This window comes from Gekko japonicus, unplaced genomic scaffold (assembly GCF_001447785.1).
Source record: "Gekko japonicus isolate JY-2015 unplaced genomic scaffold, Gekko_japonicus_V1.1 scaffold1548, whole genome shotgun sequence".
NCBI lineage: Eukaryota > Metazoa > Chordata > Lepidosauria > Squamata > Gekkonidae > Gekko > Gekko japonicus.
The window spans coordinates 146,213-165,154 of record NW_015170328.1 but is presented as its reverse complement, the minus strand read 5'-3'; the positions used below and the strand labels follow the sequence as shown (position 1 = coordinate 165,154).

Sequence of the window (18,942 nt, the reverse complement as noted above, 5' to 3'; positions counted from 1 at the left end):
GAGTCCCAGAGCGGCTTACAAACTCCTGTCCCTTCCCCTCCCTATAACGACATCCTGTGAGGTAGGTGGGGCTGAGAGAGCTCTGAAAGAAACTGCTCTTTTTCAAGAACAGCTCTCATCAGAACTACGGCTTGCCCAAGATCATCCAGGAGGTGCAAGTGGAAGAGTGGGGAATCAAACCCGGTTCTCCCAGATCAGAGTCCGTGCACTTAACCACTACACCAAACTGGACTCTATAGCTTAGAGGGAGCATTGGTCTTCAGCCCGGACTTCTACAAGAACCTGAACCAGGCCATCTCTCTCTATTTGCAGCACCTTAAGGCGTTAAAAACAGGGTGAGAGGACCTTATAGCCTGACTTTTGACAGAGGAAGGGGAGGAATGATGTGCAAGCATAATAGGAAGCCCAAGGGCACCTGCAGTTGCACCTGCTTTGTTTCTACAGGGGGTGGGGAGGAGAGATTTGAAGGAAGTGGCCCCACTGGTGGACCTCCTGATGGCACCTGGTATTTCTGGCCACTGTGGGATACAGAGTGTTGGACTGGATGGGCCTTTGGCCTGATCCAACATTGGCATCTCTTATGTTCTTATGAAGAGAGAAGAGAGACCCATCTAGAACGGGGTTTGAGGCATATGCAACAGAATGGATGGAGACACTGAAAGAAGAGAGAGGCCGTTATGGGTCTGAGGCTGGTTGAGTTGGAGGAGTGAAAGCCCGCAGACACTGAAGGGTGAAGCTTGGGTACATTTTTTTGTCAATGGAATGAAATTTCCCTGCCTCTCCGCTCTCTTTGCAACCCACCGATTGCCACAAAAATGTGGCTTCCTGGGGTGGACCTTGAGAAAGAACGTCACAGGGTCTGCAGGGGGGAAATGTGTGGACACGGCCTTCAGCTCCAGCCCCGGGAACAAAAGGAACGAGAAGGGTGGAGCCGTCCTAGAGGACCCTGAAGGGGAAGGAGCTCGTGCTGGGTAGGGAACGGGATACAAAGCCCGTTTAAGGGGGGTTTAAGGAACGGGGGAGGGGGGTTGGATACAGCAATCCCTGGGCACGAGGATCACAGATCTTTCCTCCCCCCCCCAAAAAAATTCTTTTCAACCCCCCAGAAAGTTGATTTCTGGGGCTGGAGATCTACACGGACCGTACAAGCCAGGAGGATGCACTGAGGAGGTGGGAAGGAGACCAGAATCGCCCCTCAAACCTGAGGGGAGTTGCTCTGATGGAAGAGGGGTGGCCATGGCAATGTCACACCCTTCTCCACCCCCCCACTGAAGCTCCCCCATGACCTGGATGGAGGTTAGTCTGCTTTGAGGACACGCAAAACCAGAAATCTGTTTTTCCAAGCTTGGAAAGGACCGCTGAAGGGGAGGGGAGCATCTTTTGCTGACAAGACTGTTGAGTCCAGCCCATGGCATGAATTATGAGAAGAGTAAAGGATTTTGTCTTAGTGGCAGAGTTCTGGAGAGAGGAGAGACGAGCGAGGTATGGCCAGGGGAGGGCAGAGTGGATAAGGCTGCAACAGTCTTTGTGAGATACATAGAGAGTTTGAAATATGGTTTTAGCTGAAGGAACGGAGAAGAAGAGATGAAGAAGAGATTGGATTTATACCCCTCCCCTTCACTCGGAGTCTCAGAGCGGCTTACAAACTCCTTTCCCTTCCCCTCCCCACAACGGACACCCTGTGAGGGAGGCGGGGCTGAGAGAGCTCTTACAGGAACTGCTCTGAGAGAACTGTGACTGACCCAAGGTCATCCAGCAGCTGCAGGTGGAGGCGTGGGGAATCAAACCTGGCTCTCCCAGATTAGAGCCCGCACTCCTAACCACTACACCAAACTGACCCTGTTATTCACAATGAGGAAAGATGATACGCCTTGGAAACAGACGGCGTGTGGGGAGCAAATGTGAACAAAACGTCAAAGACAGCCAGCACTTGTGGTCTGGTCAAGAAAGTGAGCAGTACAATCCTTGACAACATGGAAGCATCAGTGAGAGAACAGCTTTGGAGGGAAGATAAGAAGTGTAATCTTGCACGTATCTGCCCGAGATAGCGATGAGATATCCAAGCAGAAATGTCAGAGAGGCGGTTGAAGGCGTGTGTGTGGGGAACCGGACGGAACAGAATGGAACCTTTTAAAATGGCATTTAAAAAAAATAATGGAGGGTCACTCAGCTTTTGCATCTTCAAGGCCTCCCCTGAGACAAAGGAAACTTCAGCTTAAAAAGCACTGGGGCCCCTGTTTACAGAATACATCTCACCCTCTGTTTTACGGACTACTCACACTTGAGAATTTTGCTGGGAGAAGTGGGAGGCGGCAGGAAAAGACAAAGGCCCAACGCGAGACGGATTCACATTCACCAAGGAAGCCACGGCGGCCCTTGGTTTGGAAGACTTCAGCAGGTCTGTGAACGACGGGACATTTCGGAGGCAATTCATTTGCAGGGGTCCCAAAGTTGCAAGCAAATCGACAACATGAAACACACAATTTTGCTGACTGGGCGAGAACCCTTCCTACAGAGTGCTGTCCTCTTCTCCTTACCCAGCATTCACTAAGCCGAATGTAATAGAGACGCTGTGTATGGGTGGACCGCCAACTCCCCATAGGAACCTACCCAACTGCCACAGTTGCATACGAGGGCGGAGGAGTGTGATAAAAATCTCACGAAGTGAAATAAAATACAATGCCTGAGGCCCTGCGTCTGCTGCTCCTGCCGTCTGAGGCTAGTCGGGTGGCAAGCAGAGAAAGCGCCTTCTTGGTGGTGGCCCCCTGGCGAAGGGAGCTTGGACTCCTGGAAGCTTACGCCCTGAACCTCTTGTTGGTCTCTAAGATCCTGCCGGGCTTGAATCTGCTTGTTCTGTGGCAGACCGACACGGATAACCTCTGAGACCAAACCTAGATAACTCTCTCCATGGGGACATCCACCTGGCCCCGTTCCCCCGACTGGTGAAGACTTTTCACCTGGCATTCCCTTCGATGCTTCACCTGGCATTCCCTCAATGGTCCCTCCCTTCCTGCCCTGTATTTTAACCAGCGTTTTCCTTATTTTAGATCTGTACGGTAGTTTTGGTCTTCATTGTTTTCACTGTCTTCACTGTCAGTTGCCGTGGAGGCCACGACTAGGCAGGAAGGCAAGATACAAAGTCTGCCAATCCGTCAAACGAGCGGCGGAGGCGGTTTTTGGAGGGCCACGCTCAAACGGCTTCTGGTGGCTGCCACCGCCACCCGTGGCCACTCATGCACCTCCACTGTCCCTTCCCTTCACACGGCCCTGCTGGACCCACGTGGTCACCGGCAGCCCCCTTGTTTCCCCCGTCCTGACTGGCTGAATGTGGCATCTCTCTGATCCCATTCTGAGCGGCTGCCCGGAACCCAGGCTTGGCCAGCAAAGATGCCAAAGAGGGGCACGCCATACCCCTGGAAACAGGGGTGTGTGTGCTGAGATTTCTGCACACACCCCGCGCAGGTGTCCTAGTCCCAAAATGTTGCCAAACGCTAAACACAACTGCCAGATCCACGATCGAACCCTGAGATCAAACACTGGTTTGCCTAGGGGGACTTTGGAGAGACCTTGGGGGGGCTGGTGTTTTGTTTTTTTTTGCCACCCAGCTCCCGTGCTGCCTGCTGCGGTCCAACCTCTGCAAAGGGAAGAGCTGTCAGGAGGCAGGACTTACCCACAGCCCGGAACAAGCAGGCCCCGTCTTCCTTCATCTGTTTTATGATGAACCCTTTCTTCTCTCTCAGTGCCTTCTCGAACCTGTGCTCCTGCTGGGGACAGGAGGGGCAGATGTCAGCAAGTTAGACGGCATCCCCGTTCCCAAGCCAGGGAAACCCCCCCTGTAGCCTTCTCTTCAGGGTACCACTTGGGAAAACCACACTGGAGGAGAAAGGGGCTTCCCCCATGCAGACAGCTCTGCTGCCCCCTAGAAGCTGATAGGTCAAGAAACCACCATGCTCATTGCCCCCAAATCAACTTGGATACATTCCCAGCAATGTTCCAATGACGGCAGTTATCACACGGGGTGACTGTGAACGAAAGAAGGTGCTTTACACCAAACCAGGCCACTCGTCCATCAAGATCAGCGTCCCCTGTTGATACTGAAAGAGATTCTGCAGTGTCTGAGAGATTGTTCCATACCTTCTACTACTTGACCCTTTTAACTGGCAATGTTGGGGGTTGAACCTGGGACCTTTTGCATGCCAAGCAGATGCTCTAGCACTGAGCCACAGCCTCTCCCTAGGGTGGGTGCTCGACTCCTATGGGAAAGGGCTATAGTGCTTCTACGACCACGCGGAGAATGCGGCAGACAACCTAGCACAGAAACTGAATGATGGAGGAACTGACACAGCACCGAACCACTCTTTGCCCCTCCTGCTCACAGAGAAACATGGATACATTTGGGAGTGCATGCGCAACACCTGCAAAGAGCCCAGGCCCTTCAAGACACACCAGCACAGCCATATACAGGCCCTTCTCTTGCTCTGTATCCAGATATCTTGCATATATTCTCTCATGTCAGAGCTCCTTTGCAAAAGTCCCTGTCTGATTTTGCAACTCTAACACAGAGGGCTGAGAATCTGCTTCTTAAAACAGAAATTAATTCTTTCCGGTGTCAAATTCTTTCCACCTTCAGACGGGGAGCTGTGTTAGCTTGTAGTTGTTCTTGTCTTTTGCTGTCAGGTCAAAGTAGACTTATGGCGACCCTGTAGGGCAGGGGTGTCAAACATTCGGCCCGGGGGCCAGATCAGGCCCCCGGAGGGCTTCTTTCAGGCCCACAGTGGAACTGGCTGTCTTCTGCTGCTTCTTCCAGTTCTGCTGCTGCTGCGTCATCGTAGGTTCGCAGCTTACAGATACACACCTGAACAGCATACTCGAGACTGCAACAGCACAGACATTTTGATGCAATAATTCAGAGCAAGAGGTGTCAATTATTAGACACTGTTAAATAAACAAAATGTTGCAAGAGTGCTAATGTTTTAAGCATGTTTTTATTTCAAGTAAAAAAAACCTTTGTGTTTGTGTCCTTTATAAAGTGTATATCTCCGTTACCTGGCATTACATTTTATGACACACATAGACCAGCCCAACAAGGTCTCATTTAGGACAGATCCGGCACTCATAACAAATGAGTTTGACACCCTGGCTGTAGGGTTTTTAAGGCAAGAGACGTTCAGAGGTGGTCTGCCATTGCCTGCCTCCACATAACAACTCTAGAGGTTTCCCATCCAAATACTTCCCAGGGCTTCTGAGATCTGACAAGATCTGTTTAGCTTCTGAGATCTGACAAGATCAGGCTAACTTGAGCTATCTAAGTCGGGGTAGTCTGTAGTAGTGAAACAAAACTAAAGTCCAGTAGCTGCTTGAAGACCAACAAAAATGTCCAGAAGCTCACTGAAGTTTCTCAAGAAAGCCTCCACCCTGGTTTATTTTTGTTGGTCTCTAAGGTGGTGCTGGACTCAAATTTTGCTCTACTGTGTACAGTTCTGCTTGAAACTGCAGCAGATCTGGCAGAATGAGTTCAGTGGACTCTCAGCGTTCGGACAAATCCGACTCGGGGCATCGCTATCAACACCGTGAAAAGCAAGCGTCCAGACTGAAATTCTACAGGGGGCGGTGCCTCCGTCAAGGGCTATTCCTGAAGCAGGAACCGCTTCAAGTCAGTGTTCGGGGGGGGGGGATGTCCTAGCAGCCTGCCGCATCTTTCAAGGCCTATCAAAGATCACCTCCCTCAGCCTGTAGATCAGGGGTGGCCAAACTACGACTCGGGAGCCACATGCAGCTCTTTCGCACGTATTGTGCAGCTCCCAGCAGGGCGGCTAGGGAAGGAAAGGGGAGGCGTGCCTCCCTGTTCGGTCTTCCCTTCCCCAGTCAGTGTCTCCCTCCATGGGTAGGCATGAGGTAGGGTGGAGCAGAGAAAGAAAGCAACTTTAGCTCTAAATGGATTCTCAAAGCCCACCCCCCCCAGCTGGCTTAGAGGTATGGGGGGGGGAGGTTGGAGAACACATTTGAAGAAGAAGAAGAGAAGAGACTGGATTTATATCCTGCCCTTCACTACCCAAAGGAGTCTCAGAGCGGCTTACAAACTCCTTTCCCTTCCCCTCCCCACAACAGACACCCTGTGAGGTGGGTGGGGCTGAGAGAGCTCTGACACAAACGGCTCTTTTTCAAGGACAGCTGTGCCAGAGCTTGTGACTGACCCAAGGTCACACCAGCAGCTGCAAGTGGAGGAGTGGGGAATCAAACCTGGTTCTCCCAGATTAGAGTCCGCACACTTAACCACTACACCAAACTGGCTCTTTCTTTCCACCTCTCTCGCTTTCTGTCTCTCAGACAGATCGATATCATCGGCAAACAAATAAGCATCATTGGACCAATCGATATCATTATCAATATCTGTTTTTACCCCCTTTTGGTTTTTTTTTTTTTTTGGCCGTCTCGTTTAATGTTAATAAAAAGCAAATCTGCCTATTTCCCAACAAAACCGTGTGTGTAAGATTTGTTCACGCCCAGCGGCTCCCAAACACCTGACGTCTATTCTACGTGGCTCTTACATTAAGCAAGTTCGGCCACCCCTGCCTAAGATCAACTCAGCATGACAAGACAGCACTCGAAATACTACACTCCTCGACAAATCTCTATGACATAAATGGCTGTACTGCCATCTTCTGGTGGCCGAGACAATGTGCAAGTTCACAGGCTGGCAAAGTCCTTTCTCCCATTTAGATCTGAGTCTGGCAGGTGCTACTCAGGTGCTTCCGGACTCAAATCTACCTGGTCTACTACAGACTCACATGGCTACCCTCTGACCCTTTCTCCCTGCTATGTCCTTTAGCAATTCCTATAACTGCCTGCCCAATACCAGTTCTTAATGGGGATTTGCCATTACTAGCCTATGGCAAGATAAAAATGGCTCTTCGGCCAACACGACCTTAGTGCCACCGGCTAGGGCAAACGTTGGGTTGGTGAGAGCCAGCTGCTTAACGAGAATCCAAAATTTTAAAACTGGGGGTTGGAGTCACTGAGCCTGCACGTCTATGCGAGGTCTCTCTTGTGGGTCATAAAATGTAATGTCAGGTAGCAGAGATAGAAACTTTATAAAGGACGCAAAGAAAAAGGGTGGGTTTTTTAACTTAAAATAAAAACATGCTTAAAACATCAGCACTCTTGCAATATTTTGTTTATTTAACAGTGTCTGATAACTGACATCTCTTGCTCTGAATGATTGCATCAAAATGTCTGTCCTGTTGCAATCTAGAAAGTATGCTGTTCAGGTGTCTATCTGTAAGCAGCAGCAGAACTGGAAGAAGAAGCAGAAGACAGCCAGTTCCACTGCGGGCCTGACAGAAGCCCTCCGGGGGCCTGATCCAGCCCCCAGACCGCATGTTTGACACCCCAGGTCTAGTGTGATTGCAAGGAATACACGTATCCAGCAAAAAATAGCTGATCTTTGAAAGTGAAGTCCTCTGAATAAAACTCTTTATTTTATGTGCAATATTCAAGCTTTCACACTACACCTTCTTGTATGATTATATAATAAGGAAACCTGGTGCTATCCACAGCCCCCTGAAAAAGCTAATGAGCCTTTTCCTCCCGGTACATCTCAGGGGTCAAACGAGCCACTTCTGAAATATTCAACTTGATTTGGGGTGTGTCTGTGAAAAAATGAAGGGGGATGTATCTGGAGGCCATGAGAAAAAGCCAGAACCCATGGCGGATAACATGGTACCGCTTTAGACTTGAAGTCCCATTCGGTGTTTTTCTAGCCATGCTGATGACAGACCATGAAAGCCATCAGAACACCAACAAACCATTTCACAACAACTGCGCTGATCCGACATAACAATTTTGCTACTCACACAGGAGTCGGTTTACTGGAAGTTGTGGCTCAACAGGCTGCATCAGATTGTGCATTACACCCCCTTCTCCCCAAATGCCAAGCGCATTAGCCACAGGGGTCTTAGAAGTGGGTTAGAAGTCACAGTCTATTCTAGGGACAGGGCTCTGAACTATAAGTGTCAGGAGCACTGCAGCTAGGGCAAGACAGAACTGGGCAAAACCTTTGAAGTGGCAGACAACTGTAAACACACAGCAACAACTCCACACTAAACTTGTGACTTGGCAGAAAGGCAGATCAGCCGACTTCCTAGAGGTTAAGAGGCGTTCTGCTGATAACATAGCCGTGCGCAATGTGCTTGATGGTGCGTTTCTTTAAACTATGTATGTTCTATTTTTTGCTCCCAAACAGTTTAGTGTATTAAACACACACACACACACACACACACACACACACACACACACACACCCACACACATAGAATTACTGCACAAAAAGACAACCCCAAGAGCAAGCAAAGCACGGTTGGGGAAAACAGCTCGTGCAGTGAGCTGCCATAAGGATCAGATAAACAGTAACCTCCTGGAACAGCACCATTCTCATCCACAATCTAAAAGCACAAAGAGCCCGGAGGATCTCCCTTGGGAGGGAGCTCCACAGCCTCAGTGCTATGGCTGAAAAGACCACCCACCACACCTCCAGCAGTGGGGCACACCGATCCGGACCTGTCGAGGTGACCCAAGAATATGGGTATGTATGGACAGCAACAGATCATGCAGAATTATCTGGGCCCTGGTTAAAGAGGGCTGATAATCTACATTATATGAACACAGTGCCCCTAAGAACATAAGGAGAGCCCTGCTGGATCAGACCAGTGGTCCACCTAGTCCAGCATCCTGTCTCCCACAGTGGCCAGCCAGTTCCTCTGGACAGAGCCAACAACAGGGCAGAGAGGCCGAGGCCTTCAGAAGAACATCAGGAGAGCCCTGCTTGATCAGACCAGTGAGGGCCCATCTAGCCCAGCATCCTGTCTCACACAGTGGCCAGCCAGTTCCTCTGGAGGGCCAGCAACAGGGCACAGAGGCCAAGGCCTTCATAAGAACATCAGAAGGGCCCTGCTGGATCAGACCAGTGGTCCCTCTAGTCCAGCATCCCGTCTCATCCCTGCTGGGTCAGACCAGTGGTCCATCTAGCCCAGCATCCCGTCTCACACAATGGCCAGCCAGTTCCTCTGGAGGACCAACAACAGGACACAGAGGCCAAGGCCTTCAGAAGAACATCAGAAGGGCCCTGCTGGATCAGACCAGTGGTCCCTCTAGTCCAGCATCCCGTCTCACGCAGAGCCAACAACACTGCATAGAGGCCGAGCCGTCGAAGCATTCATCTATATATATAAAAGAATGTCCCCTCACTGTAAAATCAATGCACAGGCCAAACCGCTGGGCCTAGACACACCAAATTCAGGGAAAGTGCTCCCACCGTGGCGTAGGGGCTCGCCAAGAAGGGATTTTTTAGAAATTCGACCCCTAAGTGGGTCAAAAGGGGGGAAAAGTGCTCCCCCATTTATTCCTATGCAGCTGCCAGGCAGCTGCCTCTCTGCACCCCCCACTCTCTGATTGGTCAGGCGCAGAGCTCCGTGTTCTGAGGTAAACAAACCCAACAGTTACAGGGGATTGCAGACACTAATGACAGTTGAGGAAATCAGGCCTGGCCAAGAACCACCTGAGAGGTGAAGCAAAGCTGCTGGCCCAGCCTCTCTGATGGCTTCCAACACACTCCCCCCACCTCCTACACCTAACAGGTGGTTGTCTGTCAGGTGCAGCCCCACCTCCACTGTAGCTTCTAATACTCCTCCCCCTCCTGCACTAGGCAGGCAGCTGCCTGTTAGGTGTAGAAGAGGAGGTGGGATGGCTTCTAACACACTCCCTCCATCTCCTACACCTAAAAGGCGGTTGTCTGTCAGGTGCAGCCCCACCTCCACTGTAGCTTCTAATACTCCTCCCCCCTCCTACACTGGACAGGCGTAGGAGAGGAGGTGGGAAACCTACTGCCGCCAGGGAGGTTTGCTCAGCAGGACTGCCTTAGCACTGCTGCTGGCCTAGCCTCCCTGATGCCTTTAAATACAATCCCTCCCAACACCAGACAGGTCGGTGTCTGTCAGGTGTAGGAGCAAGGCCAGGGTATGAATGTTTATGGGGAGATAGTAAAGGACATTTCTAGGAGTCATTTCGATGCGTGCCTCCCTCATGAACCTGAAGAAATGTCCACCACATCACCACTCCCTCACACCAACTCCCCCTCACACCTCTCACCTCTTACTGCCCCCAAGAAACCTCCTGGCAAATGTCGAGCCAGATACACCAATGCTACAAGGAGGAGGCAACTTAGAAATGCGGCAAAGACATTTGCACATAGTACTCCTGCAGTGCACTGAGCTGCACAGGCCAAGTACCAGTGAGAGCACCCTGAGGTGCTCAGAGCAACACTGTCTCCGTATGAGCAAATCAATCCAGGAACACAAGTAGAGATGCCATCACTTTCGAGGAAGGTAGCAGGAGACGACCGCTTCTTAAATGGACACTTCTATGTGGCCTGCTCCAGAGTGAGCTCATCAAGCAGCCTGGTGATCCTAGCACCTGAGGGCAGAACCACCCATGTGGTCTACAGAGAGGTCCCTCAGTAGAGAAAAAAAAAGTACGTATATCTCACTTCATTTCTTACACTACAATCTTCTCTGTTAGAATTCCTACAACAAACGTCACATTTCAAATTTCACATCATCAGTATTATAACTGGATTTACGGAACTTAAATACCGTAGCGAAGCACGGGTAGCAGGCTGGTAAGAACATAAGAGAAGCCAATGTTGGATCAGGCCAATGGCCCATCCAGTCCAACACTCTGAGTCACACAGTGGCCAAAAATACCAGGTGCCATCAGGAGGTCCAGATGTGGGGCCAGGACACTAGAAGCCCACTAGTGGCCAACCAGTTCCTCTGGACAGAGCTAACAACAGGGCAGAGAGGCTGAGGCCTTTCCCTGATGCTGCCTCCAGCTCTGGGATTCAGAGGTTTACTGCCTCTGAAGGTGAAGGTTCCTCTAGTCACCATGGTTAGTAACCCCTGATAGGCTTATCCTCCATGAATCTATCTAATCCCCTTTTAAACCTGTCTATGCCTGTGGCCATCACTACATCCTCTGGCAGCAAATGCCACATTTTAATCACTCTCTGTGTAAAGAAATATTTCCTTTTATCTGTCCTGAATCTACTCCCCATCTTTGGCCTTTCCTTTTGGGAAAGGAGCTCCAACCCCCTAATCGTCTTGGTTGCTGGACTCCGATGCCGTCCAGGTTTGCCTGAGAGGTACCCAAGTGACACAAAAAGGCTCAGCAGGGCTGACAGCAGTTAATAACACAGACGGCACTTTCTGTATTCAAGGCACATTGTGAGCCTTTTCTCAGAACATGGAAATCGTAAGCCTTTGCTATGGTCAACAGACTCAAACGGGCCCCCAGCCTGGAAACGCATGGTGGGAGAGAAAGAGAAGGCACCTATTTCACGCTGGTGTGTTGCTACTGGCTATTTCTGTATTCAAGGCACATTGTGAGTCTTTTTCACAGAACATGGAAATCGTAAGCCTTTGCTATGGTCAACAGACTCAAACTTGGTGGGTCCCCAGCCTGGAAACGCAAGGCGGGAGAGAAAGAGAAGGCACCTATTTCGTGCTGGTGTGTTGCTACTGGCTGGGCACAGGGTTACTTTTAGACACGGTTCCGGCTTTCAGAACGGCGTCTGTTCATTTACACTCAGGACGTTTCTACCCATCCATCAATACAAGATATTCATGGCACCGGTCAACAGCTGCTCCAGATTTCTGCCAGGTGCGGCTAAACAGATGCAACGCTCTTCTCTCACTAGCAGAAGGAATATGATGGAAGCCCCACAGCGCCCCAAGTCTTCTGAAAGGAAAGCCAAAAAAAGACGCTTCCATTTCTGCGGCAAATCTTTTCCAGGACCAATAGCCTCCCCCTTTTCCAGGACCAAGAGCCAGTTTGGTGTAGTAAATCCAGAAATTACAGCTGGTACAAAATGCGGCGGACCTGTGCGGGCTCACATACGGCATGTGCTCTGTGAGCGGCATTGGTTGCCAGTTGAGTACCGGATTCATTGCAAGGTTTTGGGGATCACCTTCAAAGCATTATATGGCCTGGGACGAACAGACCTAAGGGACCGCCTGTTGCCATAGATGCCTCAAAGAGCCTTATGCGCTGAGAGTCAACATCTCCTAGTGATCCCTGGCCCAAAGGACATCCGCCTAGCCTCGACCAGGGCCAGGGCTTTTTCCTGCGGGATCTTCTTCAATTCCGCAGGGCCTGCGAGACGGAGCTGTTCCACCAGGCCTTTGGCTGAGGCAGTGGGTGTCCACATATGACCCCACCCCCGAGGCTGCGGTCTCCCACCCACTGATAACCAGCCATACCTAGCTACATCGATGGGCCGGATTCTCCCTACGGCAAGCGTGACTACTGGTTTTTTTGCTTTAATGTGTGTTCAATTTTATTGTATTTATTGACATGCTGTGACCCACCTTGAGCTCGTTTACGGGATGGGCGGGATATAAATGTGAAAAATAAATAAATAAATAGTGGTTAACAAATGTGGTCTCTGATCTAGGAGATCTGGGTTTGATTCCCCACTCCTCCACATGCAGCTGCTGGTGTGACCTTGGGTCAGTCACAAGTTCTTTCAGAGCTGTTTTCTCAGGAGCAGTCCTCGAAAGAGCTCTCTCAGCCCCACCTACCTCACAGGGTGTCTGTTGTGGGGAGGGGAGGGGAAGGGAAAGGAGATTGTAAGCCGCTCTATGACTCCTTCGAGTAGTGAAGGGCAGGGTATAAATCCAATCTCCTCTTCTTCCTCCTGTCTCTCCACCAGTCCACCTTCACCAACCTTATCTAAACCTTCCTTACTATTTCTTTATCGAAATTCAGCTTCTCGGTCTACTTGTGTCCTGTCTACGTGGGCAGCAGTTTCACAATCTGCCGTGCAGTGCCATGTTTTATGCCGGGGTTATTTGCCACTGAGCCCCTGGCCTTTAGAGAGCTGGAGCCGATTCCTGTGCTTTGCTCACGTGTGTGTTTTAATTGTTAACTTCCTCTGATGAGCAACATGCCAGAATGCTTCAATACGCTAATAAGACAGTAACGACCCCATCACCTTCAACAGCCCAATCAAACAAGCCTATGTCCGATCCCGGTTCCTTGGCACGTGTGCCTTGTGTGTTTGAGGAAGCATGACTGCCCTTCTCACATAAGATGGAACGACTGCTGTGTGAAGCGTGAAAGGATGCCCAAGGAGAAGCAAGCTTGCTGCTTGCCAACCTCTGATTCAGCTCTCTGCTTTGGTTCTGCCATGACACTGCTCAAAACAAGTTCAAATTAGAAGAGATTGGATTTACACCCCGCCCTTCACTGCCCAAAGGTGTCAGAGCAGTTTACAATCTCCTTTCCCTTCCCCTCCCCACAACAGACACCCTGTGAGGGAGGTGGGGCTGAGAGAGCTCTCTCAAGAACTGCCCTTGAGGGAACAGCTCTGAAAGAACTTGTGGCTGGCCCAAGGTCACACCAGCAGCTGCATGTGGAGGAGTGGGGAATCAAACCTGGTTCTCCCAGATTAGAGTCCGCGCTCCTAACCACTACACCAAACTGGCTCTTTTATCTTCTTGGTTCAGCCCTCCTTACCATTCATATGGCATTTTCAAGGACAAAGAATACCTAATATAATACATGCATGCACTAAGTGCAAACAAAAGAGCAGTGACAGGAATTCAGTTACTGTCTCTGGGTTCTCCTTGCCTTGGAAGCTTGACAGGTCCCAACTGTCTTTTAAACAATGAGGATAATTTATGTTATACCTTTCCTTCACAGGAAGCGATTTAATGAAGGAGAGACCCTAAAACCCATGGTCACGTGCAACAAGCCCACAAACACATCTCAAACTGGAATGCGCATATATAGGCATGATGGAAAGGAGCAGCTGGCCAAAAAAATGCACACAGTCATTAGGCATGATCATCTACCACATGCAGGTTGGTACCATTTCTCCCCACAGAAATTCTTTCCATGCAGGAAACATAACAGGGTTAGATCCACTGGGGTGTTTTCACAGATGGAACAATTTCCATCTGCCAGGGGTCAATTTGTAGAAAAAGAGGTGCAGGAACCCAGTAGCATATGCCACACCCCCTGACATCACCAGAAGTGTGTCAGAAGGCAATACCCACCGCTCAGGCTCCACTGGACTGTTTTGGATTGCTAGTTACTGGGGTTGGAACGTGCAGATCTGCCCTCACAGAGGAGGAAGAGCTTGTACCTGAAGGCGGGTCGGGGGGGGGGCTTGTTGCATGTACCCGCCCTCTGGGCTCCTTACTGCCGGAGCTCCGCTCCTGTGCGCTCCCGCAGGAAATGTCCCTTGCCGTCTGCACTGTGTGACTTTCTCACTTCTCCCCTTTTCAAAACACTGTGATGTGGGTACCCCCCATCCCTCAGGAATATTTCAGGGGGTGTTTCGGGAAGCAAGAAATCCTTGTAGATTTGAGCCACAGAGCAGTTCTACAACCGTATCACATGGGCTGGTGTGGATCCCCCAAAGAGGAAATTGTTTTAATATCTTACATTACACTGACCAGCCCTTAAAACTTTCAGCTTTCCCTGCTGACCACATCTCCCTGCTCCTTACAGCAACCTTCCACCACCACAGTACAATTGCTAAGTAGTAGCCTAACCAGAACTGTAGCGGCGTCATCCCATGCTTGTAGGACTCACCACTGGAAAGCCCGATGCATTTCATAGCCCCATTTGTTTTTAGGACAAGGTTACACTACTGCTACTGCCCATAAGAACAGCCCTGCCGGTTCGGACCAGTGGCCCATCTAGTCTAGCACCCTTTCTCACATAGAGAGAGAGTTCCTCTGGAGGGCCAAACCAGTTCCTCTGAAGGAACAACAACAGGGCATGGAGGCCAAAACCTTCCCCGGTCTTGCCTCATGGCTCTGGAATTCAGAGGTTTAATGCCTCTGAACGTGGAGATTCCCCTCAGTCACCATGGCTCATAGCCACTGATAGTCCTATACGCCATGAATCTATCTAATCCCCCTTTAAAGCCGTTTATTCCGGTGGCCAACACTACATCCTCTCACAGAGAATTCCACATTTTAAGTACTCTCTAGGTAAAGAAGTATTTCCTTTTGTCCGTTCTGCATCTATTGCCCAGACTGAACCCCTTGGTGCCAACCATAGGGCAGGCACTTTAGATACGTGGCACAATCCTTACCCACAGGGGCTTTCAGTATACTCTGCTTACGCTACCTTGAGCCAACACACCAGTGCCAATGTTCCCTCTAAGCTGAGTTCGTGTGAGCGAGCTCACAGTTTTTTAGCCTCCGGCTCACGCATTTTCCTCTTAGCTCAGGAGGGATGACTCCAGAGCAAACTAATTGATGCAGTAGCCAAACCACTCGCTGACAACTTTAATGCCAGTAGCTCACAAAGCAGAATTTTTGCTCACAAGACTCCACAGCTTAGAGGGAGCATTGCACGCCACCCTCCACCTGTGTAAAACTCAACTCCTGTAAGGTGTCATCCACTACTTTTTTATTCTTTAACATGCCGTAGGAATTTGGTGTTTGGGTCACAACCAATTTTTCAGGAGTTTCTCAACCTTTCCCTCTTTGCAAGAGTGGCATGGGAGGTGTGTGCGCACATCTACAGAACATTTTGGAGACGCCACAGATGGAAACAAGCAGTCCAAGTGTGGATGCACTTCAGAGGAATCCAGATTTGACAGCTGTTCCTGAATGCAGTGGTTCCACCTCTGGACATAGCTGGACCACCAGCAGCGCTGGCTCCGGGATGCGCATTGCCTTCTAAGAGCCAGTTTGGTGTTGTGGTTAGGAGCACAGACTCTAATCTGGGAGAGCCGGGTTTGACTCCCCACTCTCCCACATGCAGCTGCTGGTGTGATCTTGGGTCAGTCACAGGTTCTTTCAGAGCTGTTCTCTCACGAGCAGTCCTGAAAAGAGCCCTCTCAGCCCCACCTACCTCACAGGGCGTCTGTTGTGGGGAGGGGAAGGGAAAGGAGAGTGTAAGATGCTCTGAGACTCCTTTGGGTAGTGAAGGGCGAGTTATAAATCCAATCTCTTCTCTCTAAAGCAGGGTTGTCGAACTCATTTGTTATGAGGACCGGATCTGACATAAATGAGACCTTGTTGGGCCGGGCCATGTGTGTCATAAAATGTAATGCCAGGTAGCAGAGATATAAACTTTATAAAGGACACAGACACGAAGATTTTTTTTACTTAAAATAAAAACATGCTTAAAACATTAGTTCTGTAAGCTGCAAACCTACTTTTGATTTATTGACATTCCCCACCGAAATCTCATGTTCAGAGTTCTAGGACCCAGGTTAAAACATGAAATGGCTGAGTGATTAAGAGAGTCTGGCGAAGCAAGCTATGGTGCGGCAGCAGAACTAGAACTGGAAGTAGGAAATGGCCAGTTCCGCTGTGGGCCTGACGGAAGCCTTCCAGGGGCCTAATCCGGCCCCTGGGCCACATGTTTGACACCCCTGCTCTAAAGCCTTCAGTCCTGGTTAAACCTGTTGCTGCTGCTTTATAATTTGTTTACAGAACACTAAATGCTTGGATTTGATATTACTTAGAGTAGGGTGCACAGCTCAAATCTGATTGCCAATATGTATATTTCTTCTGCATTTCATCTTGCTATATCCCGCCTATAGAGGAATGCTTACCCAACTACAGGCACAGAATAAGTTCCACTTAATGTAGCAGCTTGGTAAGCTAACATATGCATAGAGAAGACTGTGTACAGCCACAGACCATAACAAGGAAGCTTTCTGTCCCTTTGGGCACTTGCGCCTCAACGGGCAGTCCTGCGGTCAGGACTTTGGGATGGTGATGGGAATGTGGAAGATGGAGACCAAAACTCCTATTTCCAGAGAGTTCGTGTAATATTAAAGGCACAGCCTGACCAAATTCTTGGCCAACAGACTTAGCTGCATCACCTGTGGTGAGTTATAATTGCCGCCGGATCATCAGGCAGGGAAGCTTTGCCAAAGTTTGTCCCGCTTTACATGCCACGTGATGAAAACTAGTTTATGTCTTCAGCACCAGTACCAGAGGTAACCCTGTCCAGCTTTCGTTTTTCTTTTTAGGTGTAGAAGTAGATGGAAAAAACAATAACGACAGAATGAACAGAAAAGAAGAAAAAAAAAGAATAACTTATTGGAAGATTTAAAGGATGACTTAAGGAAAAATGCTATTTAGAGGGAGCTGTGCGGTGGTTTCATATGCGGGCAGGATAAGGGAATAGGAAAAGAAGAGGTTACAAACTGGACTGGGCTTAAGTCTAATCTGTTAGTTATACAGTTGGAATGTAACCTCATTATTGCTTTGCACATGTTTAAATTATGAAAAGGAGTATAATGTACAAGGATATGAATTATTCTTATGAAATATGAATTATATACGCAATTAAAATATTATTTTAAAAAAACCCAAGTGGGCTAGTAACTGTTGTGAGCTTATTTGCCAGGCTCGATCTATGTGAAGAAGAAGAACACCTTCGAGACAGCTCAGCATCCTCTCGGGAGAAATTCACGGGCCCGCCTTGTCTACCGGATAGGGAAAAGAATCCCCCATGTTTGTGGAGAGCTGAAGTCCTAGTAGTTCAGTACCAAAGTACAGTGAAGGTCACTGGTATTCGATTGAGGGCAAGTGGGACATCAGCAAACACCTGAGAGGCCAATGGAATGCTTGCTGAGATGCAACAGGTGTGGCCGTGTCTGCCACAGAAACAGGCCTGTTGATCTTGGCCAGGCTGTCAAAAGAGGAAGCCTATCCAGCAACTGGGGCCGCACTGCATAACCTGAAGGATGAGACCACCTTCTCCAAAGTGTCTTGTCAGAAGACTGACCCGTGACACCCAGCAGTGGTGTCTGGAGACCATGTGAAGACAGTGAGAACACACAGAGACGTTGCAGTGACTGAACTCAGCACCCTCTTCCCTTGAGGGCTGTCTGAGCTGAACCATTTCCCAGAGGCATCGCAACGGCATGCATTTCTGAAACAATAATCGCGTATCAAATACCACTGCGAGAGCTTTCCTATACCCTGAAAACCCCTATTTTTCCCTAGCCCCCCCCCCTTCAAACACAAAGTCTCCTGCTTCAGGTTGCTCAGCACTGCAAAACAACAAGCACACACATAAATCCACCCCCAGACTTGCCTTGTGGTAGCCGGGGGTTAGCCACATACGGCCATGGCTGGCGCCACACTGTCATACCCCCACTGCACATTTCTGCAGCGCTGAGAATGGCTGCTGACATCCCAAGTCATGTGCATCCTATGGAAACGTGGCAGCTAGAACTAGCGTGCCAGCAAGGGGGGGGGCGCAGGGGGAAGGCTTGCTGAGTTTGTAATTTGAGCGACGCTGCCGTATGGATGCCTCTGAACTAAATATATGTTACTCTTCTTAATTGGGTGGCCTTTGTACGATTGTAAACAGACTGCCCTGGGCTTCTGAGAAAGGTCAACAGAACATCTTTAAAAATGCAGAAATATCCAACCGGCTTCTTCTTCGAAATAAATTCGATCGCTTTCCTAAACGGTTCTTTTCTTTGTCGCCCGGTTCTTACTTTTAAGACCTATCTCTCCCTCCCTGGTGAAGCGTTCAGGCGAAATCCAGTGCTACAATTTAAAACAGCTGCCTTTTTCTCCCCCCCCCCCAAGGAGTGGGGAATGGTTTTTCAATCTCACTGCTGCTGCTGCGTCTGGCAGAACTCTCATCTGAATTCCAAAGCATCAAGGATTCTGTTTCAGTCCTCTGACATCTGGATTTCACATCGCTTCCAAAAAACCATCTTAAGGCGATGGTGCCAGGCTCTTCGACTGTGGCTGCCCTCGCTTGCCACGTTTGGTCTTGCTTCTGGTTTGCCCGGCCAGTGCGAGGAGAACGTTTAAAACACTGGGAAAAGGATAAACTAATTCTGCCTTTACTGAATGTAGATCTTAGGAAAGGTCCAATAATCCCTCGCAAG

At 49.6% G+C, this 18,942-nt stretch overlaps 1 protein-coding gene across 1 annotated transcript in view; it reads right to left on the bottom strand.

The window, feature by feature from the left end:
- Positions 1–18,942, bottom strand: part of OTUD5 (OTU deubiquitinase 5) — an 83,285-nt gene that overhangs the window by 56,104 nt on the left and 8,239 nt on the right. Inside the window, exon 4 of the mRNA XM_015418112.1 lies at positions 3,671–3,764. Within this exon, the coding sequence (XP_015273598.1) occupies positions 3,671–3,764 (94 nt within the window). The remainder of the gene's footprint in view (positions 1–3,670; positions 3,765–18,942) is intronic.